Below are 20,275 nucleotides of genomic sequence, written 5' to 3'. Positions count from 1 at the left end.
GAATTTGCAATCCATCAGTAGTAAACTAAGATTTGCATTCTTGTATGATAAAAAAATCAATGAGAATTGTAATTTTGACTAAGTTGTACATTCCTAAGCATCCAACATCACATTAAACACCACTACTTTAGGGGGAATAAATAGAATTGCTGGATCATTGTTAGTTGTTTAAAATCCGGGCCTAAGTAGCATAAAATCTGCCTAATCATCTGAAACACATCTTTGAGTATTAAATTACAAGTTTCAAGAATTACTATACGCTGACCAAGTTCCTCTGCTTGACGAACTGCAACAACAAGATCCCGTATGGATTCAGTGTACAGGCTAGTGACAAGTCCAAACTGACCACTCTAGCAGTGCGGCCAACCTTATGAAAAGTCTGCCTGGAATAGATAGATAAATTTCAATAGTTCTAAGTCCTCCACCTATTCATAAACCCCCGCAGAAAATGTTTAACAAATAGAAAACAAAATTGTAAAAACAATTTGAAGGAAGCATGCTACTTTTAATAGTACAAGAGGTCACATGACGGAAGAGCATGCAAGAGAAAAACGAAAGATCATCTGGAGTTTCCAATTGTAGGATCCCATACTAAGCCTAATCTCACTAATACTATGAATGTTTTTCATAGATTCCTCTGGCTACAAAGCACTCATGGTGATATATACATTTTTTGGGGGCAGGGTGGGGTGGGTTCAAAAATTTTCTGACATTGAGAAACTTCTAATTTTATTTTCTTGTATTAGTTTTAGAAATCTGTCCATCGTATTATTTAATTCAGCATAAGTGTGTCCATTATATTATATAATTTTGTTTTCCTATTTAGATTTACTCTAATGGCATGGAGTTAGCAAAGTGACTAGTTGTTTACTCACCACTCCAAGGAGACACATTCTTATGGTAACAGTAACACTGAATCCCAGCTTTCAACAATATATTTGCCACTGCTTCCACAGCCTCAACAGTGTTCGCCAACACCATGGTTTGAAATTCAAGAGTTTTAGATTTAAAGCCTTGATTTTCAGCATTTGTGAGTTCATTTACCTGAGTCTCAGTTGAAACTTCAATCCAGCTCTGCTTCAATATGAAATGGAGTTGAATCAATAATCACCAACTCTCATGCATTAACACATGCATCATAACATCAAAGAGGTTATTTTGCAGTTTAATTGCAGAATAGTAAGAATACTTTTTTAAAAAAATTGCTTATGATGAGGAGCCTCTTCAAGGCAAGAATACATATTAAATCAAAGAATATTATTTGTTTAGCGTTACATCTTTAACCAATCATGCATATACATTGAGTGCATGAGTTCACACCATAATGCAAACAATCATATCCTGTCATCAACTATAATGGAATGATTCAGTAATTTTCAGCTCAATTGGTAATTCTCACGACTCTCACCTGAAATTCTTCATGAACAATTGGCAATGCAATCAAGCTATTTTTAAAGCATTTGCCAATGAGTTGGCTAAGGATCTCTTAAAGTGGAGGAAATAATAATTTTAACCCACACAGTGCATGAGAGATTGGTATGTATCATAAATTTCATATAGATACCCTGACTATCCCTTTCAATTCAATTATCCAACATTTCCTATAACACAGAAGAATTAATAATGCTCATCTACAGAATACTTCAATTTACCAAGCAAGGGATTAAATCGTAATTTACTGCACTGAAATGGTCCAAAATTTACAATCTGAACTCATGCCCTCTGATAGCATTTAGGCATCGACAATGTGAATCGAAAGGATCACCATGGAAATATAGATGTAGACGTATATGCATACATATATGAACATAGTGCAAGAAGCAAACTGGCATTACTCTTAACTACATACTAAAGTTAATATAAATATTGATATAATGCAGTAATGCTGTATGAGACATAACATTTAGAAACGAATAACCTCCAGCAATCAAAATGGTGGAATAATTGAAGGAACGGGAGGCTTACATTAGGAGAGAGGCCAGCAGCAAACCAATGCCCTCCACCCGGGTGATGGTCAACCTTGATATTTTGAACAGGCAAAACAGACACACAGATGAATATATAAACACATGGACAAGAGAAATACTTGTTATATGTACAGTAACTGCTATATGAATCAAAACATGTACAAAGTGTATGAAATATCCAACTGGATATGCATATTAATATTACCATATAGAAATGAGGGAAGTCAGCGAACTTCATAAGTCAAATAGTAAATTCTAATAAAACCTTAATAATCTGAAAGGAGTTTAGTTTTAAAAATGAGAATTTTTTTTTTTTTTTTTTTTTTTTGATGGGATGAGTATTAGTTATTATTAACAAAAACAGATAAGTACCATTTGCCCATTAAAAATGTAATAATAATTCTAATACAGTAAAACATATTAACTAGTTGATGTTGAATGTCAAAGGGAAGATTCTAGGTTTAGGAAATTAGGGTTAGTGTTTGTATAGTTTCAGAATATTGCTATGGAAATCCAAAGCATAACAAAGAAAAGCATAAAATAACTACTAGATCATACTTGTACGTTTCTAGGAATCACTCATAGTGAATGAAAGCACCACAACTTCTAGGGTTTAAAAAACTCAAAGCCAGCTGTGAAGTTCTGATTATACATCAAAAAAAAAAAAAAATTCATTGTAAAGTTTATAAAGTTCCAGCAAGTACAATTACAATTGTGTGTTTTTAATTCCCATTCAAATTCAACAAAATTCCTAAATATCTACAAACTCTAACCCTAAAAGGAGAGTAAAATAAAATTGATGTCAAAAGGACTCCTAATCCCGATACATCATAACATGGAGGACCAGTCCTACCAAAGAGATCTTAGTATTGAATATATTTCTTTGATGAAATGACCAAAAGAAGAAGAAGAAAAGCATACTCCTAATGCTGATAAATGGCTAAAGGACTCCTAATATCGATACATCATAACATGTACGACCAGTCTTGACAAAAAGACCTTATCGTTGAATATATTTCTTCTATGAAATGACGAAAAAAAAAAAAAGAAAAGAAAAGCATGGTCCAATTTTCATCAAATTATTATTTCTCACTTATGCAATGATCAGACCTTTTTTTTTTTTTTTTTGAATGAGTTTTGGCCATAAGGGGAGGGAATCATCAGTCTTTGCTTCTTCATGAGTAAACCATCTTAGACAACTCTCTCTTAATTGATTCCACCCCACCTACAAATGGATATCTTTAAATTAAAAAGTCAAAATATATGCAAGTAATATATACATTTATTATTTAACTAAATTTAAAATTAAAACATATAAAAAGGATTTGAGGATCCTCTTAAAAGTCAGATGTAAGGGAGTAAGAAAGCAACTCAAAAGCATATTAACACACTGTAAACTACAATAGAAATAATGATACAAAAGTCAGAACTTTAGTTTTTACTTTCGCAGCGTTTGGATTGCGCGTCCAGCGCCTGCGTTTCCCTTTTTTTTTAGCTGTAATATTTGACTTTTCAGCAACTTTTCAGCAACACCAGTGGGTCCCGTAAACTGTTCATAGGACCCACAAACCTCACTTTTCAGTAATTTTTTCATTAAAAATAGGTCCCACTATACTATTTACACATTTAACAATTATTTTGCTGCCATGTTTTCAGTTTTCAACAAAATAAGTTGTCATTAACTAGTAATCTTCTTTATCTCTTTCAGGTAATTAATCACTTGTCATAAACTAGTAATAATAAAAAATAAAAAAAATTAAAATTAAAATTAAAATAAAAAAAGAAAAAGAAAAGAGGAACAGCTTTAAATACTTAGGATGCATGCAAAAGACTCTCCCAAAGAATTACAGAGGAAAAATTGCAATCTAAAACAAAGAGAATCAATTAAATCTAACGCTAAATGCATATTACTAGTTTGAAGGTTACAGGACCACTCAAACAAAGATGACAAGAATGAAGATTTCTTCTCAATAACTAAATTCTCTGCACCATTTAAAGTGTGGTTGCTCCTCTCGCTCCCCATATTGCCCACATAAAACATAGATTAGCTATATTCTAGGCAAGGGGGCTGCCATGTTTTCCAAACCAGTTCTTCCACTCAAAAACTATATCCATTACTTCCCCTGAGATCACCTAATGTTCCCCAAACATCAAAGATACTGGGGCAATAGCATAGTGCACTAATAAAGGGGTCCACTGTTTCACCACCGCATTTGTAGATGCAGCTCCACTTAAACCAGTATTATTCCTTTCCTTAAAGAATTGTAATGTAGGAATTTTTCCTCATGCTGCAGTCCACACAAAGAAAGCCATGTTTTTGGAGCCTTAGTACGCCATACACTTTTCCATGGAAAAACCACCCCATTGAACCTCTTAATGCCTCATTTTGACAAACAATCAATTTTATCAGAAAATAATGGAATGCACCAAGTACAGAGAACAAATACTAGATGCACATCACAACTAAGCTCTAACATTACACTGACCAATAAAAGCTAATAAGTTTAAAAATAAAAGAATCCTGATGCTGTCATCCATTCAAACAAGATTCTGAAAAACTGCAATTTCATGTCTAAAATAGTCCATTCAAACCACTCAAATTTTCTAGCATTTCTTTCCGGCCAAAGGCACCAAACCTCTTAATGCTTCATGGTAAGACCAAACATCAAATTCACCATTGCTTTTATAGTTTTATTATTAAAATGACAGAACAAAATATACCAAAACTCAACAAAGGTAATATTGTGCAAAGCTTAAAAGGATTACTAATTCAAAAAGAACGTGCAGAAGGATATCAAGAGAAATCACATAAAAAATATGAGACTAGAGTCTAGAAAAGTACTTGCTATGAGTGGTAGAGTACTGAAAATAGCTGTTTACATTCATTTTACAATCATATATACTCAGGTTACAGTTTCATGAACCAATGTACAAAGTTCATAAAGAGATCAATTTACCACACAAGAGGGTTCTCAGGGGGAAACTCATTATTCTAATTTCACTGCTTGAACTTTATATAAGAGATGACAAAATTGAGAAAGTTAAAGCAAACTCAACAAGCCCATCAAGAAATCAATCAAACTGATCATATTTGACTTTTTGTTACAAGTTCATGATTAAGACAGCCATTAAGGACATCATCTAGAGATGGTAGGAACATTTACTGAAAATATTGGTGTCTGCTACTTCAGACAGAATAACAGAAGACAACCTTTAATAACACCTTCCTTAGGCAAGTTTTTCCTGTGCAGGTAGTTTGTTATTATTATTAGTATTAGTATTATCACAAATTTTTCATTAATTTGATATTATTTTCACTTATATTTTAATTTTCCTCTTACCTAGCTAGATAACTATAATATAAATTCTTCCAGCTTCATATTCTTCTGTTAATGCTGGGTAGCACTTCAACCATCTATTGAAACTTCACCCATCTGTTGAAACTTCACCATTCTCTACATTCTAGACACTTCAAATGCACATAAAAAACTTGTGTTTTTTGTCTGCTTTAATGCATAATCCAGGGGTTTCCCTCTACATAATGTTGACAAATGACAATATATAGAAGGCTGCTTGCCATTTGAATCAATAGTAAAGAAATACAACAAACTAATGGGAAATGACCAATGACAACCAAATTATTTAAGGCAATATGAGTGCCAATATTCAATTCAACAACAATAGTGGCCAGAAGAGAAATAGCATATCAATACCTTTCATATCTATCATATTACACAATGTACTACTTCAAGGAGGCGGAACCGTAGGGGAAAATAAAACTCATTGTGTTTATCCAACTTATTCTAAACATCATATACCATATATGGAACCACTAGTTTGAAGCAAGATTATTGTAAATATCATTTTAATTTTTTTGATAAAGCAGAAGCAGACAAAATGTTACTCATATGTGGCTCAAATATTGAGAAAATGTTGATACAAAAGAAAATCAAATTGGAAAACTATGTTAATGTCAATGACAATTAAAATTCTCAATATCCATTCTTCCAACAAAAATCCCAGCCATGACAAGCTGAAACAATTAGGTCGAGCTAACCTGTAAACCTATGCCTAATGAATATGGTCTAAAAATCATATCACTCCTCCATCTCAGCACAGAGCTCAACGTCCCTAGGAAAGAGAACTATGGTGCTTGTCCACTACGTCTTGAAGGGATACAAGGGACCACCCTTCCTCAGTTTGAGCATACACCTTTTGATTTAGAGCATCAATTATCACACTCAAATTACCAAAGGCATAGATCTGGTGACCATCATGCCTCCGGCCTGGTTTAGGGTTGAATAGTAAGCCGTGTTGTTGGGCATGGGCTTCAATAACTTCCTTAACACTCATATCATCCATGCTAAAACTCACGGCAGCTTGTTGTATTACTGCTTTCTGCTGAGCCTCAAATTGCCTTTGCTCAGGTACCCTAAAATAGCCAATGTTCTCTTCCAAACCAGGTTGGACCACCTCCAAACCTTCAACAGCCTGGTTCATCATCTCAAGACCACGATTAAGCTGATACCGGATACTTTCGTTTGCAAGAAGCTCCTTCGGAAGAAGCTCCTTCCATCCCAAATACCAATTTGTTATCTCCGCAAAGTCTGGGCTTGCTTGTAACCAATGATACAAAACCTGTTGCCACTTGGAAAAAAAGAACCTCACCATCATAACAACCATAAGATGGCTTGGAATATCAGAGGCCCACTTCATAACCCAATGAAACTCATCAAGCTTCTGATTTGCAGGGTTTAGTTGGAACTCCTGCAGAATAAGCTGCAACTTTGGAACGATAAATCTGCTCATAAGGTCTTCCCAACTCGCTGAATCAAACACGGCCTTCCAAGGAGACAAAATAGTATAGGCAGACGCGTCACTTGGGTGCCAAGCAACAAGAACTTGACTCAACTTGAAACGTATAGTCTCGAATATACCTTCCAATTTGTGTCCCAAATACTGTAACCACGGGTGCACCCAAAGGTGGATTGGAACAGTTTCGCGTAAAGGTTCCCAACAGCCAACTGCACTATTTAACTTTGGCATGACAATGTAATCCAGTATGTAGTGGAGGACGGAAGGGAGTAACAACTTTTGCCAAGAATCCAGGAACCGTAGCATTGGTTCAGGTTCCCTAGCCTGCCAAGTATTGTTGACAGAAAGTCTAACAGCTGGTAAAAGAACTTGGGATATCAACTGGGAATAAGGTGTAGCAGTAAACTCTTGATCACTCAGAAGTAGACTCTTCCACAGAGACACAATCTCAAAGCCGTGAAAGGGATTTTGAAGAGGGTCCCATCCCTGGAAAACTCTAATAAACAAAGGCAGAGCATATGAGCAGGCAATGACAGACAAGTTACAGAGCTTATAATCCTCGGCAAATCTACTCTTCAACTGAATGAATAGCTCGGCAAGTGAATCCAATGTCAACTCACCTGTGGAATTGTCTTCCTCCAATTGATCCAACACATTCAATATCTCTACCATACTATACAACTGCCGCTCAGCCTCGGTAACAAACTTCTCCTCTTCATCCTCCACCTTCTTCTTCTTCGTCGACCACAACCGCTTCTCCTTCACTCTCTCTACACCCACACACTCACTGCCCATCAAACCCTTCTTCTTCTTCTTCTTCTTATCTTCTGTCTCGTTGAAATCGTTAAAGCCCATACCCATGTTCTTGGGGCGCAGTTTGGGCTCGATCGGAGTGACAATCCCCTGTGCATTCTTCCCAAGGCCACCGCCTTTGTACCCCATTTTTTGCAACAGTTTCATACCAATCCCTTTGGTGTGCTTCTCAAACTCACCACCAACACTTGCAAAACCAAAACCACCTCCGTCGTCTCTAGTTCTCTTACCCTTAGACTTTTCCTTCTCTCTCATCCTCTTCAAGGCTCCCTCTTTAATCATCTTCCCAAACGCCGTTGGCAAAAAATCCTCCTCCTCCTCCTCAGTAAATCCAAGACCAGCAAAGCCGCCATTGTTATCGATTTTCTGGGTTCCGGTGGAGATGAAGTTCATCGGTTTGGCTTTTTTGTAAATATCTCCATCTAAGCGACACCTTTTGGATACTCCAAAGGAGTAATCGTCGTCGTAGTCGTCGATCCATTGGGCGAACTTCTCTATCAACTCCATCTTACAAACACTGAATACAACAATACAACAAAATCTAAAGCTATTAATTTATAGAAGGGAAAGTCGGAAAGTCGGTTAATTTATAGTCGGTTAGCTTATTTTACTGAAAACTAATAATAATAATAATAAAATAATTTTATATTATTGTTCAAACTCACAAAATACTGTTTATTTGCTTAATGAATTGGTCATGCCCATGAACGGTACAGATTCAGGTAAAAAAAAATCAGACGTCAAACGCGGATTAAATGTGAGTTTTACTCATTTTACTATTTAGTTTATTTTTGTTATTAGACTCTATTGTATTTTTTAGTATTATCCATAAGTTATATGGTACTATTTTAATTAATTTTTACTTTTATTTATTTATAACACTTTCAACAAGAAAAGAAAAAAAAAAAAAAAGTTTTCAGTTATAAATACCAAACATACCCTATTACACTTCCTCCTATCCTATTCCGTAACGGTTACTAAATATTATAATTGGGTCATAAGAAAAACAATCGTTCTAATAAAGGCCAAAAAAAAAATCTCGTATCTCCTATCATTATACTATTTCGGCAAAGCCCACAGTTGGCCCTTTTAGCCGAGCCCATTAATACATATACTTCATCCCAAGTTGCAATTTGTTAGGAAAATGGGAGATCTTTTTTCTTTTCTTCTTCTTCTTTTTTTTTTTTTTTTTTTTTTTTTTTTGTGCTTTCAAAACTTCTAAACCTAGGTCTAGATTGTTGAGGGCAAGTAAACACCAACTTCGCATCATTGCTAGTAGTCCCATAGCAAGAACTACATTGCTAACTACTTCTCATCTACACGGTACAAACTAGAGAATCAGGTAAGAGGTAACATCGCATTTTCCATTTGAATAATAAAATCCCTCCCTTTTTAATGTACCTTTATTTTTTAGATGATTAAGCAGATTTTATTTCAACACATACATGTTATGTGTTGAAATAATAATATAAGTAGTAAGCAACACAAATATTACATAGAAATCAACAAAATATCAATTAACATTATTACATGACATTTGAACTAAATATTAAGAATCTTAGACAATTTAATTACATTACAATAAAACAACACCCCTAAGCCTATTCCCCATGTGATCTAGCAATCGAAAGTAGATAATTCTCCGTTGCTTGTTCAATAGTAAAGTACAACATACACCCAAAAACCCAACCGCAAAGCCAAGTGCCATGCTTACATAAAACCAATCCACTTCGAGTCCAAGAGTACCTTTATTCCCTATGTTTTCATTGTTGGGTTTTACACCATTTATGGTACAATTATCAGTAAGTGGTGGTCTACAGAGTTTGTTTCCAATGAAACTAGATGCCTCAAAACTTTGTAGCTGGGTGCTTAAAGGGATTTTCCCAATCAAATTGTTGTTTGACAAGTTCAAATGATTTAAAAATGTCAAACTAGACATGCTTGAGGGAATTTGACCTGAAAGTTGGTTCATAGAGAAATCAATACATTCCAATGAACCCATAGTACCTATATTCACAGGAATACTTCCAATCAAGAGATTATATGACAAATTCAATGATTGTAATTCTTGGAGATTGGTCACTTCTTCGGGAATCTCTCCTGATAAACTATTCTTGGAAAAGTCTATACTTTTTACCAGTTGGAGAATGGTGCTATACTCAAGAAATTTTCCCTTTATCACAAGCAATGCACTTTCAAGAGGGAAAGATTCACCATAAGAATCAGTCCAGGGTAAAAATCCATGTTGAGATATGAAATACTTTTTGTGGCCATGGCACTAAATTTTTTAACACATCTTGGTATGCTTCCAAATAGTTTATTATGGGAAAGGTCCAAGATTTGAAGTGAAGTTAGAGCACAAAGTTCTTCTGGAATGTGACCATGAAAATTATTTGAGCGAAGGTTGAGAGTCATCAAGCTCAAAAGCCTATGTCCTATCCGTGAAGGGATGGATCCAACAAGCTTGTTTTCACTGAGATCAATAATAACCAACTTTTTACAATTTTTCAAAGATGATGGCAATTTGTTTGAGAGTTTGTTGTTGTGTAGGTGCAAAGACTTGAGAAGAGTCAATGATCCAATGGATGCTGGAATGTTGTCGGTGAAATTGTTGTTTCCTAAATTTAGGATCTCCAATTTGTGCCACATCGTCCAACAATCATGTATTTTTCCAGATAAAAGATTTTTTCCAAGATTGAGAAGTTCCATGTTTTTGGGCTCATTCATTTTGTAACACAAAAAGTGAGAAATAGATCCAGAGAATGAATTGTTAGAAAGATCTAGCGCAATCACACTAGAGGATATATAAGGTAACGAGCCGTTGAAATAGTTTGAACGCAAATCAATCACAGAAGTAGAAACAATTATAGGACTGTTCGGAATTTCTCCATGGATTAGATTGTGGGAGAGATTTAGAAATTGGAACTGAGAAGACAAGTTCCAAAATGAAGGAGGAACAACACCAGAAATCCTTGTATTGGATATGTCCAAATTCTGAAGATGTCTTTGTGAACAAAGCCATGTGGGAAAATTTGGCCCCAAATTCCATGACCGCAAGCTTAAATACCCCAGTTGAAAAGGAGGAATCCAATCGTGACTTACATTTAAAGTCAGTCGATTTCCAAATGCATAAAATTTTTTCAATCTTGTTAAATTGGAAAAATGAGATTTGGACACAACACCTTCCAACATATTTGATTCAATATATAAAGCCTTTAGTTTGGAAAGTTGCCCAAAATTTTGAGGGAGAGTTCCACTAAATTGATTATGTGAAAGATGCAGGATTGTTAGAGATGAAAGATTTCCTAAAGACATTGGAATTGGACCTGAAATTGAATTCCTTGAAAAATGAAGTTTGACTAGATTTTTGAATAGACCAAGTTCATCCGTCAAATGACCATGAAGTTGAGAATAACTTAAGTCTAAGATCTCTAGTCTATCTGAAAGACACCCTGATAAACTTTCTAAGATTTCAGATATCTCTTGACTCCATTTGTTGGATGATAATCTGATTTCCCTTAAGTTACAGAGATTACCCAACGATCTTGGCAACTTTCCTCCAAGTTCATTGAATGACAAGTCAATACTAATGACTGATGTTAGGTTTCCAATGGCATTGGAGATTGTACCCTGCAAATTATTGTAGCGAAGGTTGAGAAACTCAAGACGACTAAAACTATACAACCAATTGGGAATTGAAGAGTTGAAATTGTTTCCCGATAGATATAGGTGCCTAAGAGAAGTCATGTTGTGGAGACCAATAGGGATTGGACCTTGAAAGTAATAGTGAGATAGATCAAGAGAAACAAGATTACGAAGACCAAAGATCCATGATGGGCTCAAAGTATTTTCAAAATAGTTTCCTGAAAGATCAAGGGTAAGGAGAGATGAAAAGTTAACAGTAGGTGTCAGTGGAATGAAAGGAAGTTGGCAACGTGACAAGTGCAACTCAAACAAGGAAGGGAGTGTGCTTGTGAGTTGTAGCCAATCAGAGTCTTTGCTAAGATTTACACCACTCATATCGAGATGTTGTAGCAAAGGAAGACCAGAAAGCCATTGAAGGTTATTCACATATAAACCGTGAAAATGAAAACTAGAACTTTTGAGATTGAGATAGAGCAAATTGGAGAGGTTTCCAAGTTGATAAGGTATTACTCCCACAAATCCAGCATGAGAGAGATTAAGAGATGTTAAACTCTTCATTGAACCGAGAAATGAGGGGATAGGAGAAGCAGGGAAATTATTGAAGCTGAGGTCAATGTAATTCAAATGCTTCAAATCAAGCAGAGAAGGATTTAGCTTACCACCAAACACTGACCGCCAATACGCTTCGTATTGTTCTTCAGTTGCAGAATCACTCGGATAAATGGTTGAAAGATTGAGTTGATGGACGTGAGCAGTGAGGTTGTGGCAGACAACACCAACCCAGTGACAGCAATCCCCATCAACAGTCCAAGAGGAGAGCCGGTTTGAAGGATCAATAAGGTCTTTCTTGAACTTGAGAAGGGCGCGTCGCTCGGTATCGATGCAACGAAGCTGAGAGGGAGAGTGAGAGTGTCCAGTGCAAAAAATGAAGAAATGAGGAAGAGGAATAATTAGAAAAGTGAGGAATAGGAATCCTAAGGAACCCTCCATTATCAGATTATGAGAAGTAAGGGTTAATTGTGAAAAAGGGTAATTTATAGGAGCACCCCGTTTGATTTTGTTTTGTTTTGTTTTACACTTCAAATTCTACACTGTCCGCATTCCGTGGTCTATGCTTCAAGCATTGACTGAAGTCTTGCAATTAGGACCCTCCCTCCATTTTGTGGGGCCTTTATCTGTAGTATTTCAGTATTTTTTAGAAAAAACACTTTCTCATTCCAGGGCTAGGGCCATAGACTTTAATTAATAGATTGAGAATATTGTTTTAATTTAAAATGAATTGGGGAATTCTAAATATAAATAAAGTATACATTATGGTGAAATAATGGCAAAGTGTTTAGCTCTAGAGTGAGGAAATGTTTAAGAAATTGAATAATTGTAGTCTTAGTTATAACCTAAGACTATAATTTCACTCAATATCTTTGAATTAATGTAAATTTTGACAAATCCACCATTAGATTACATTTTTTTTTTCCATACCTGCAAAATTTTCAATAAAATTAAAGTTTAATAAATATGTCATCAATCAAATGTTTAACAATAAAAAAACTTAAGTTCAACCCGGTAAAAATATATCTCCAACTTTACTTAAAATGCCTACAAAACAGGATACTCTCCTACTAATCTATGATTTCACAAAAAAATTATCCAACATTTAAAAAAAAAAAAAAAACACTTCATTGCACGTGCAAAGTGCATGTGGTGAGACTAGTAAAATCCTATTATGATTGAGTCAATTTTGACTCAAGATGTAATGCTTTTATCTTCTTCTTAATAAAATTATGATATTCTTATTAATATATATATATATATATATAGTACGCTTTATAAAATAAGAAGAATACTAGTTTTTTTTTATCCACCTAAAGTGAGTCAGTTCGGTTCCAAAAGCTCTTGAGTTCTGGTTTTGTATTGTTCATATAGTTTATATATGGTAATATTGCTTATTTGAGTATTGTTGGTGGAAGTTTCAATGTTTTGTGTGAGTGTGTAAAAAAGATGGTTAGTTGTTATAGTAATTTGAAATGGAGTACCAAATTGGTTGTCGGAGTCTCTCTCTTCTCTTTCCCCTAATTCGGCATTATCAATGCCAAATTTCTGTGAAACTTAGCACTTAAGGTACCGAAATCTCCCCATCTTCTCAATCGCTTAAATATATATATATATATATAATTTTTTTTTTTTTTACAAATACCATAAACTCAAATTTTAATAATATTTTGTTAAAAGACTCACAAAATTCAAAGAAAAATAAACAAAACTTTGACTTCTTTTTCAAAACCCAAGTTAGATCAAATGCCAACAAAGTCCTAACCATAAGAAGGTTGCTATGCTGCCACCATTGTGATCAAAATCAAAATACAAAATGATAATTCTAAACTCATGATTGTTCAAATAATGATAAGTCTATTTATATACCTTTTTTTTTTTTTTAAATTACAAATTTATAATCCAAAGACTTTGAACTTCTAAAGTCTTAAAAGAGAGTTTGGAGATTTTGTTTTTCTTTTCTGAAGTATTTGGAGTCTCCTTTACGCTGGGCAAAACTTTTCAATTTAGAAATTTTTTTCTTAAATTACCTAATTTTCCACACCAAACTTTTCTTTATGATGGAATTCCACAAAATGTTTTCCACAAAATTTTTTCTTATAGTACCTAATTTTCTACACCGAACTTTTTCTTTTTGATGGAATTCCACACTACACATTGAATACACTCAATAACATTTTTCTCCATCTAGTTTTTCCAAGAAAGTATCGTTCAAGAAAATTAAAAATCATGGGACCTTAGAATCTTGACAAACAATAACTGTACGAAGAATTCAACATTCATTTCATGGAATAGGATAATACTCTCTAATACCGTATCCAACATTAAACATTTAATCTAGCTTTTACTTACTAATTGAAAAAGTATTTGAAAAAAAAAAAATTTTGCTGGCTGCCACATATCAATTTTTATTGGTCAATTTCGAGTGTCTTTGTAGTCTTTCCTAGGAAAAACACTTTCTCATTAAGGGCCAGGGCCATAGTCTTTAATTAAAAGATTGACAATATTGTTTTAATTAAAATGAATTGGGGAATTCTAAATATAAATAAAGTATACATTATGATGAAATCATGGCTAAGTGTTTGGGGAAAATGAAAGAGATTTTAGTGCGAAGAAGGAATTGGAAAAGTGATTACCTGGATGATGATGATGATGATGATGAGGATTTTGGTGTGATTGGGAGTGGCGGTGACTCCAGAGCTCTCCAGCCACTGAGTTTGAGAGCCATCTTGCACCTGAGCGGTAGAGACCTTGAACGAGTTGGGCTTCCAGATTTTGTTTATATACTTTATCGTTGTCAATTATTTGGGCCTTTGGGGATTCGGCTTGCTTTGTCAAGGGCCTAAAGGCCCATGGGCTGTGGCCATGAGACCCTTTTTCTTTTGGTGTAGTGATTTTTTTTTTTTTCCAAAAAAAAAAAAAAAAAAGCTGCCACATCAATTTTTATTGGTCAATTTCCAGTGTCTTTGTAGTCTTTCCTAGAAAAAACACTTTCTCATTAAGGGCCAGGGCCATAGTCTTTAATTAAAAGATAGACAATATTGTTTTAATTAAAATGAATTGGGGAATTCTAAATATAAATAAAGTATACATTATGATGAAATCATGGCAAAGTGTTTGGGGAAAATGAAAGAGATTTTAGTGCGAAGAAGGAATTGGAAAAGTGATTACCTGGATGATGATGATGAGGATTTTGGTGTGATTGGGAGTGGCGGTGAATCCAGAGCTCTCCAGCCACTGAGTTTGAGAGCCATCTTGGGCCTGAGCGGTAGAGACCTTGAACGAGTTGGGCTTCCAGATTTTGTTTATATACTTTATCGTTGTCAATTATTTGGGCCTTTGGGGATTCGGCTTGCTTTGTCAAGGCTGTGGCCATGAGACCCTTTTTCTTTTGGTGTAGTGATCTTTTTTATTTTATTTTATTTTTATTATTTTTATTTTTATTTATTTATTTTGTAATGGTTACAAACTTACAATGTGAAAGGTGGATTTAAGCTTAGGCTTTTTTTTTTTCTCAAAGAAAAAAAAAAAAAAAACCTTAGACTTTCTGTTAGAAACACCATGACATGAGGTTTTAGCAAGTTACATGCGCACCGTAGTACAATACTTTATGATACAAATGTGCAAGAAATACTTGTCACAGTGCCAACTTTGTTTCCTTCAGTAGCATTATGTTCTCAAATAGTTTAAAAATGAAGTACGTATTTCAAAATGAACCATATTTTGTATGGCAATAATCAACAAAACTATTATAACTGAAAACATTGGCACCCACAACGTCACCATTAAACAAGACCACACAAGTATTAAGGATATAATGTTTAAAGCATACCTTGTACAATACATAACCAGGAATTTTCAAAGACAAAACAAATATGCCCAAAGCAATTTCGCTGAAGAGAACAAATATATTTCAAAGATTTACTCAACTAGACCCATTTTAATTGTTAATTCGAAAGATTGTGTAGAAAATGAGAGAAATCAAGCTTGAGCTTTTTCAATTCTCCTTCGAAGTTTGAAGCGCTATTTGTCAGATTCCAATGAGAGAGAGAGATTGAGCGTGAAAGAGAGAGACTGAGAGAGCCATAAAAAGGAAGATACGACGTCGTCTGTGTATTAGAAACTTATGAGGAGCGTGAAATACTCATTTGCCCTTCACTTCATGATTTTAAACAATAAAAATGGAATCATTTTTGTAGGGACTCAATTTGGATTGGACCTAGAAAAAGAATGGGAATCTAACCCAACAAGCCCAAACAATACATTTTTAGAGAGTGGGATGAAGAATTAGGTCCTAACAGACAGGCAACTCTAAAAACAGGAATTCCAACCCTTTGGAGGCCGAGGCATCCAGGCAGCTCCTTAAGGTTGCTCCTCGGCACTCATCCGAGGAGCTTCCTTCCTTTCCCCATTTTTTCCTCTCCCTTTTTTTGTTCTGTTGGGTTCTTCTTATATAGCCCCCTCTCCTTCTTCTCTTTCTTCCATCTGTTGGTCATCCATGCGCTTTCCTTCTAACCGTCCATCCCATCAGCTGTACTATCAGTACTCAAGTGATTTACAGTGACCAAGGTTATCCAGTCCAGGAGTCACATCTCCATTAATGTGACCAGGGGTTAGGTGAGCGCATTTATTGTGGAGGTGACAACCTCTCCTAAACTCGTCTCCCCCCCACCACTTGGAGTTAGTCTCGGTCTGCCGAGGACAGGGATATCCTCGGTGGGGGTTCTAAGAGCTTGGGCCTTCATACATCGTCTTCGTACAATACTTCTTCCTCGGCATGGGCCTTAGGTCAGATGTGAAGTGGGCCGAGGTTACCAGGCCCATAGGCCCCACAATAGCCCCTCAAAATCCTGCTGTCCGTACCTGCGGACGGGGAGGAGGGTTTCGATATCCCTGGGCCCTCCATATGATTCACCCAACCTCAGCCCACGTCAGTGTTGGAGCCTTTTCGCCTACCTGATGTTCGTTTCTGGCGTTTCGAGGCCCAATGTGCCCTCGCATTAAATTCTAGCGGCTGCACATTTCCCACTTCCTACGGTGTGATGATAATCACTCGGTAGGGATTTCCTGCTTTTATGGGCGGGAAGTTACAGTTGGTTAACTTAAATTGGAGGTATAAATACTTGTTTGACCCGTTTGTCATTCTTATTTGCGTATTCACTAACTTCGATGCACGTACTGTGAATTTGGTTCAATTTCCACACCGTCCAGCGCCCTTTTCTAGCGTCGAAAGCCTGTCCGAGGAGAATCTCCCTATTTTTGTAAGTCTTCTCCCCCCCGCTAGCAAAAAGTTTTCTATGATTCTTCTTTCTCTTTCCCTCTTTCGAGTCCTTTAGTCGTTGCTAGGGATGGGGAAATTTAAGAAGTTAGTTGAATCTGAAGAGATGATGGAGAAATTTGTTGCCGATTATGGGATACCCCGTAATGTGGGCTTGAGGTATTGTGAGGAGGGGGAGTGATACGCTAAAAGGAACGAGGGCAAAGTTGTGATTCCCATAGTAGCTTTCGTAGAGGGAGGCATGAGAATCCCTATGAGATCAGTGATGAGAGATTACCTCACGCATTTTCGGCTGACCCCTACCCAGTGTGCCGTTAATGTGTTTAGGATATTAGGGTGCGTAGACGCCTTGAATGAGAAGATGGGGTTGAGGTTAACCCATCATGATGTGAATTGGTGCTACAATCTTCAGCACCTGAAGGGGAAATCATATTACATGAAGACGAGGGACGATAGGGTTCGGCTCATCCAGTGCTTCCCCGATTCTAGTAAGGGTTTGACTCAAGATTTCCTCATTGTATCAGGGGAATGGCACGATGGTCTCTACTGCCACACAGTAGAGGGAGAGCCAAGTAGGGTACCTGAAGTAGGAGGTGGCCTAGATTCTTGTATTTTTTCTTTGTTGTCTATCTGCTTTGGTTGATTGATCATAGGAGTTTTGTTTCTCCTTCCGCAGATCCGCAGGCCTTTGCGCGTCATTTTCATCTGGTCAACAAGGAGGACTTGGAAACCGTTCTTAGGGCGGAACTTTTTCTGAATGAGGCTGACAACCAAGTTAGGGCCGCCCACAAGATCCTCGGATGCGATCCAACCCAGAAGTTGTTCCCAGTCCCAAAGTATGTTATCAGGGCTCGTGATTCTCGGTTCAGGCAAATCACTGTGGTAGAGGACGGTTTTGCATTTCCCGAAAGATCCCCCATTCCGGAAGGCATTCCATTGGCAGGTTCTTCCTCTTCCCATAAAGCGGCAGAGACCAAGGAAGGGAGCTCGGAGAAAGGCGACTAAGTGGTTGAAATAAGTTCGTCTGAGGACGAATTCAGTGTGTTTGACCAAGTTGAACAACCCGAGGATCCTCTCGGTGATCTAGGGGACCCCCACTTGTTCGAAACCGATCTTCAGCCCCCGAGGGTTATTGGCCAAACAGAGATGGGTCTTAAAAGATAGCCTCAAACCAGTCTTCTTGATCTGCTTGAGGGCAAGTCTGAGAAGAGTGTACCAAAAGAGCTACAGCCCAAGCCCCCTCTCCCAAGATTTAAGCCCTCACCTGCACAGACTAGGTCGTCCTCTGTCCCTCCAATTTCAGACTCTCAGCCTAAATCCTCCGACCCGAAGAGGAAGAGATCCTTTAACGGTAAGGAGCCCGTGGATGGGGGCAGATCCCATTCTTCCCCAGGGGAAGGTGAGGCACGCCGACCTCCTAAACAACTGAAAATTGGTAGCCAGCACAAAGGAAAAGAGATCGCTCAACAGTCCGAGCCCCAGGCCTGGCTGCCTGCTGCCATGCTCCATGGAAAACCTTTGATGGATGACGCTACGATCCAGGAATCCCGAGGAAGTGAGGGGGCCCACGTAGCCAATGCACTAGAGAGATCCCTCCTTCTCCCCGTCGACATGGCTGAACTGGGGAGCATGGATGGGCCAGAAGTTGCCTACAACCTCAAGAGATACCTGGGCATGGTAAAACCTCTGATACTTGTTTATTCTGTTTGAATTTTAATGCCTAGCATCACCCTTCTTCTTTACAACGTATTTGCTACGGTTGGCAGGCCATCCAGGCTATTTTCAGGTTGGACAAGGAGGTCGACGGCCAGAGTAACGCTTTGGCGCAGAAGCGTGACAAGTTCTTAAAGGCTGCAAGTACCCTTAAGAGATCTGAGGCAGATCTCAAGAACGTGATCGGAAGTCCGGAGGAGATGACAAAGGACAGAGATAGAGCGGCCTCTGACCTAGCTGCGGCTACGAAGCGAGCCGAGGATCAGAAAAAGCGCTTGCAGGATGCCGAGGGCTAGCTGCGGGCTGCCGAAGAGGACGTCGCCGATTTGAAGAAAAAGTTGGCCAAGGCGGTTGGGGCAAAGGGTATTGCCGAGTATGCCAGGGACGAGGCCGTAAAGGCTAAAGACGAGGCTGTATTTGTAAGGATACACGCTGAGCGTTCCTTAGAACAGGCAGAGGAGGAGGCCTTTGCTAAGGGGGTCGCTAAGACTGAAGCTACCTTCAAGGCACAGGTCCCTGAAGTATGCAGGTGCTTTTGTTCCCAGACTTGGAATGAAGCCCTCAACCAAGCGGGAGTTGATGTCTTGTCTGACCTTAGGAGGGCAGAGAGAATATATTATTCTCCCGCAATTCGCGAGGTTACCTCCATTACTTCCAAGGAGGAGTCTGCATTACCCGCGGCAAGTGAAAGTCAGACCAAGACTGCCGAGGACACATCCTCAGCTGACAGACCTTCTGAAGAGGCTGAGCCCCATGGAGCGTTGGAGGGGACCGGAACCGATGGTCAAGAGGTGCCCCAAGGTGGGGTGAGGCATCCTGCTGACTCCCGAGCCACCCCTACTGTCCCTCAGATTTCTCCCATCGTGGAAGGGTCCTCTGAAGTAGCCCCTCCGAATCAGGGTTCCTAGGTGTTTCAACAGGCTCTTCTAGACAAACTGCCTACTGAGTTGGGGGTGGCGTAGGACACTCTTATTTGTTTTCTTTTTCATTTAATTTTTGTTTTTTGGCTTGGCGACATTGTAACGAGAATACATATTTTCTATTTGAAATATATATTTAGTAGCTTGCTTTTAGTTTCTTGATTGATGCTTCCTCTTACTTGTTATACTCTAATTTGCTCAATATCTTGGTTCTGTTTTGGACTTAGTCTCGTGAGGCAATCAGCTGTCCCTGAAGCGTGAATCCGAGGACGGTACTACCACTCAGTTCTATCTAATGCTTTTGTTCTTCCGCAAATAGTTAGCTTTCCCATAGGCTTGAATCCGAGGAACATGCAAGACCTTGGTTCTGTCTAACATCTCTGTTCTTCTGTAAATAGCTAGTTTCCCCATAGGTTTGAGGCCGAGGATCATGCAAGACCTTGGTTCTGTCTAACACTTCTGTTCTTCTGTAAGTAGTTAGTTTCCCTATAGGTTTGAGTCCGAGGACCATGCAAGACCTTGGTTTTGTCTAACACTTCTGTTCTTCTGTAAGTAGCTAGTTTCCCCATAGGTTT

At 37.6% G+C, this 20,275-nt stretch overlaps 1 protein-coding gene and 1 long non-coding RNA gene across 2 annotated transcripts; both read right to left on the bottom strand.

The window, feature by feature from the left end:
• Nucleotides 1-5,857: 5,857 nt before the first annotated feature.
• On the bottom strand, nt 5,858-8,117 carry LOC112030020 (septin and tuftelin-interacting protein 1 homolog 1). The gene has a single exon (XM_024062705.2). The coding sequence runs from the start codon at nt 8,100-8,102 to the stop codon at nt 6,099-6,101; it is 2,004 nt and encodes a 667-aa protein (XP_023918473.2). The 5' UTR covers nt 8,103-8,117; the 3' UTR covers nt 5,858-6,098.
• Nucleotides 8,118-9,086: 969 nt separating this feature from the next.
• LOC112032841 (uncharacterized) lies at nt 9,087-14,536 on the bottom strand. Its single transcript, XR_010632461.1, has 2 exons — nt 14,426-14,536; nt 9,087-9,551 (listed from the first exon to the last, which is right to left on the bottom strand). It is a non-coding gene; the product is annotated as an uncharacterized LOC112032841 (long non-coding RNA).
• Nucleotides 14,537-20,275: the final 5,739 nt, after the last annotated feature.

The sequence above is a fragment of the Quercus suber genome, unplaced genomic scaffold (assembly GCF_002906115.3).
Source record: "Quercus suber isolate HL8 unplaced genomic scaffold, Cork oak 2.0 scaffold_289, whole genome shotgun sequence".
Taxonomy (NCBI): domain Eukaryota; kingdom Viridiplantae; phylum Streptophyta; class Magnoliopsida; order Fagales; family Fagaceae; genus Quercus; species Quercus suber.
Note: the sequence above shows the minus strand (reverse complement) of the source record. Positions and strands in the feature narration are given on the sequence as shown.

Coding starts and splice junctions, on each gene's coding strand:
- LOC112030020 (XM_024062705.2), bottom strand. CDS start 8,102: ATGGAGTTGATAGAGAAGTTCGCCCAATGGATCGACGACTACGACGAC.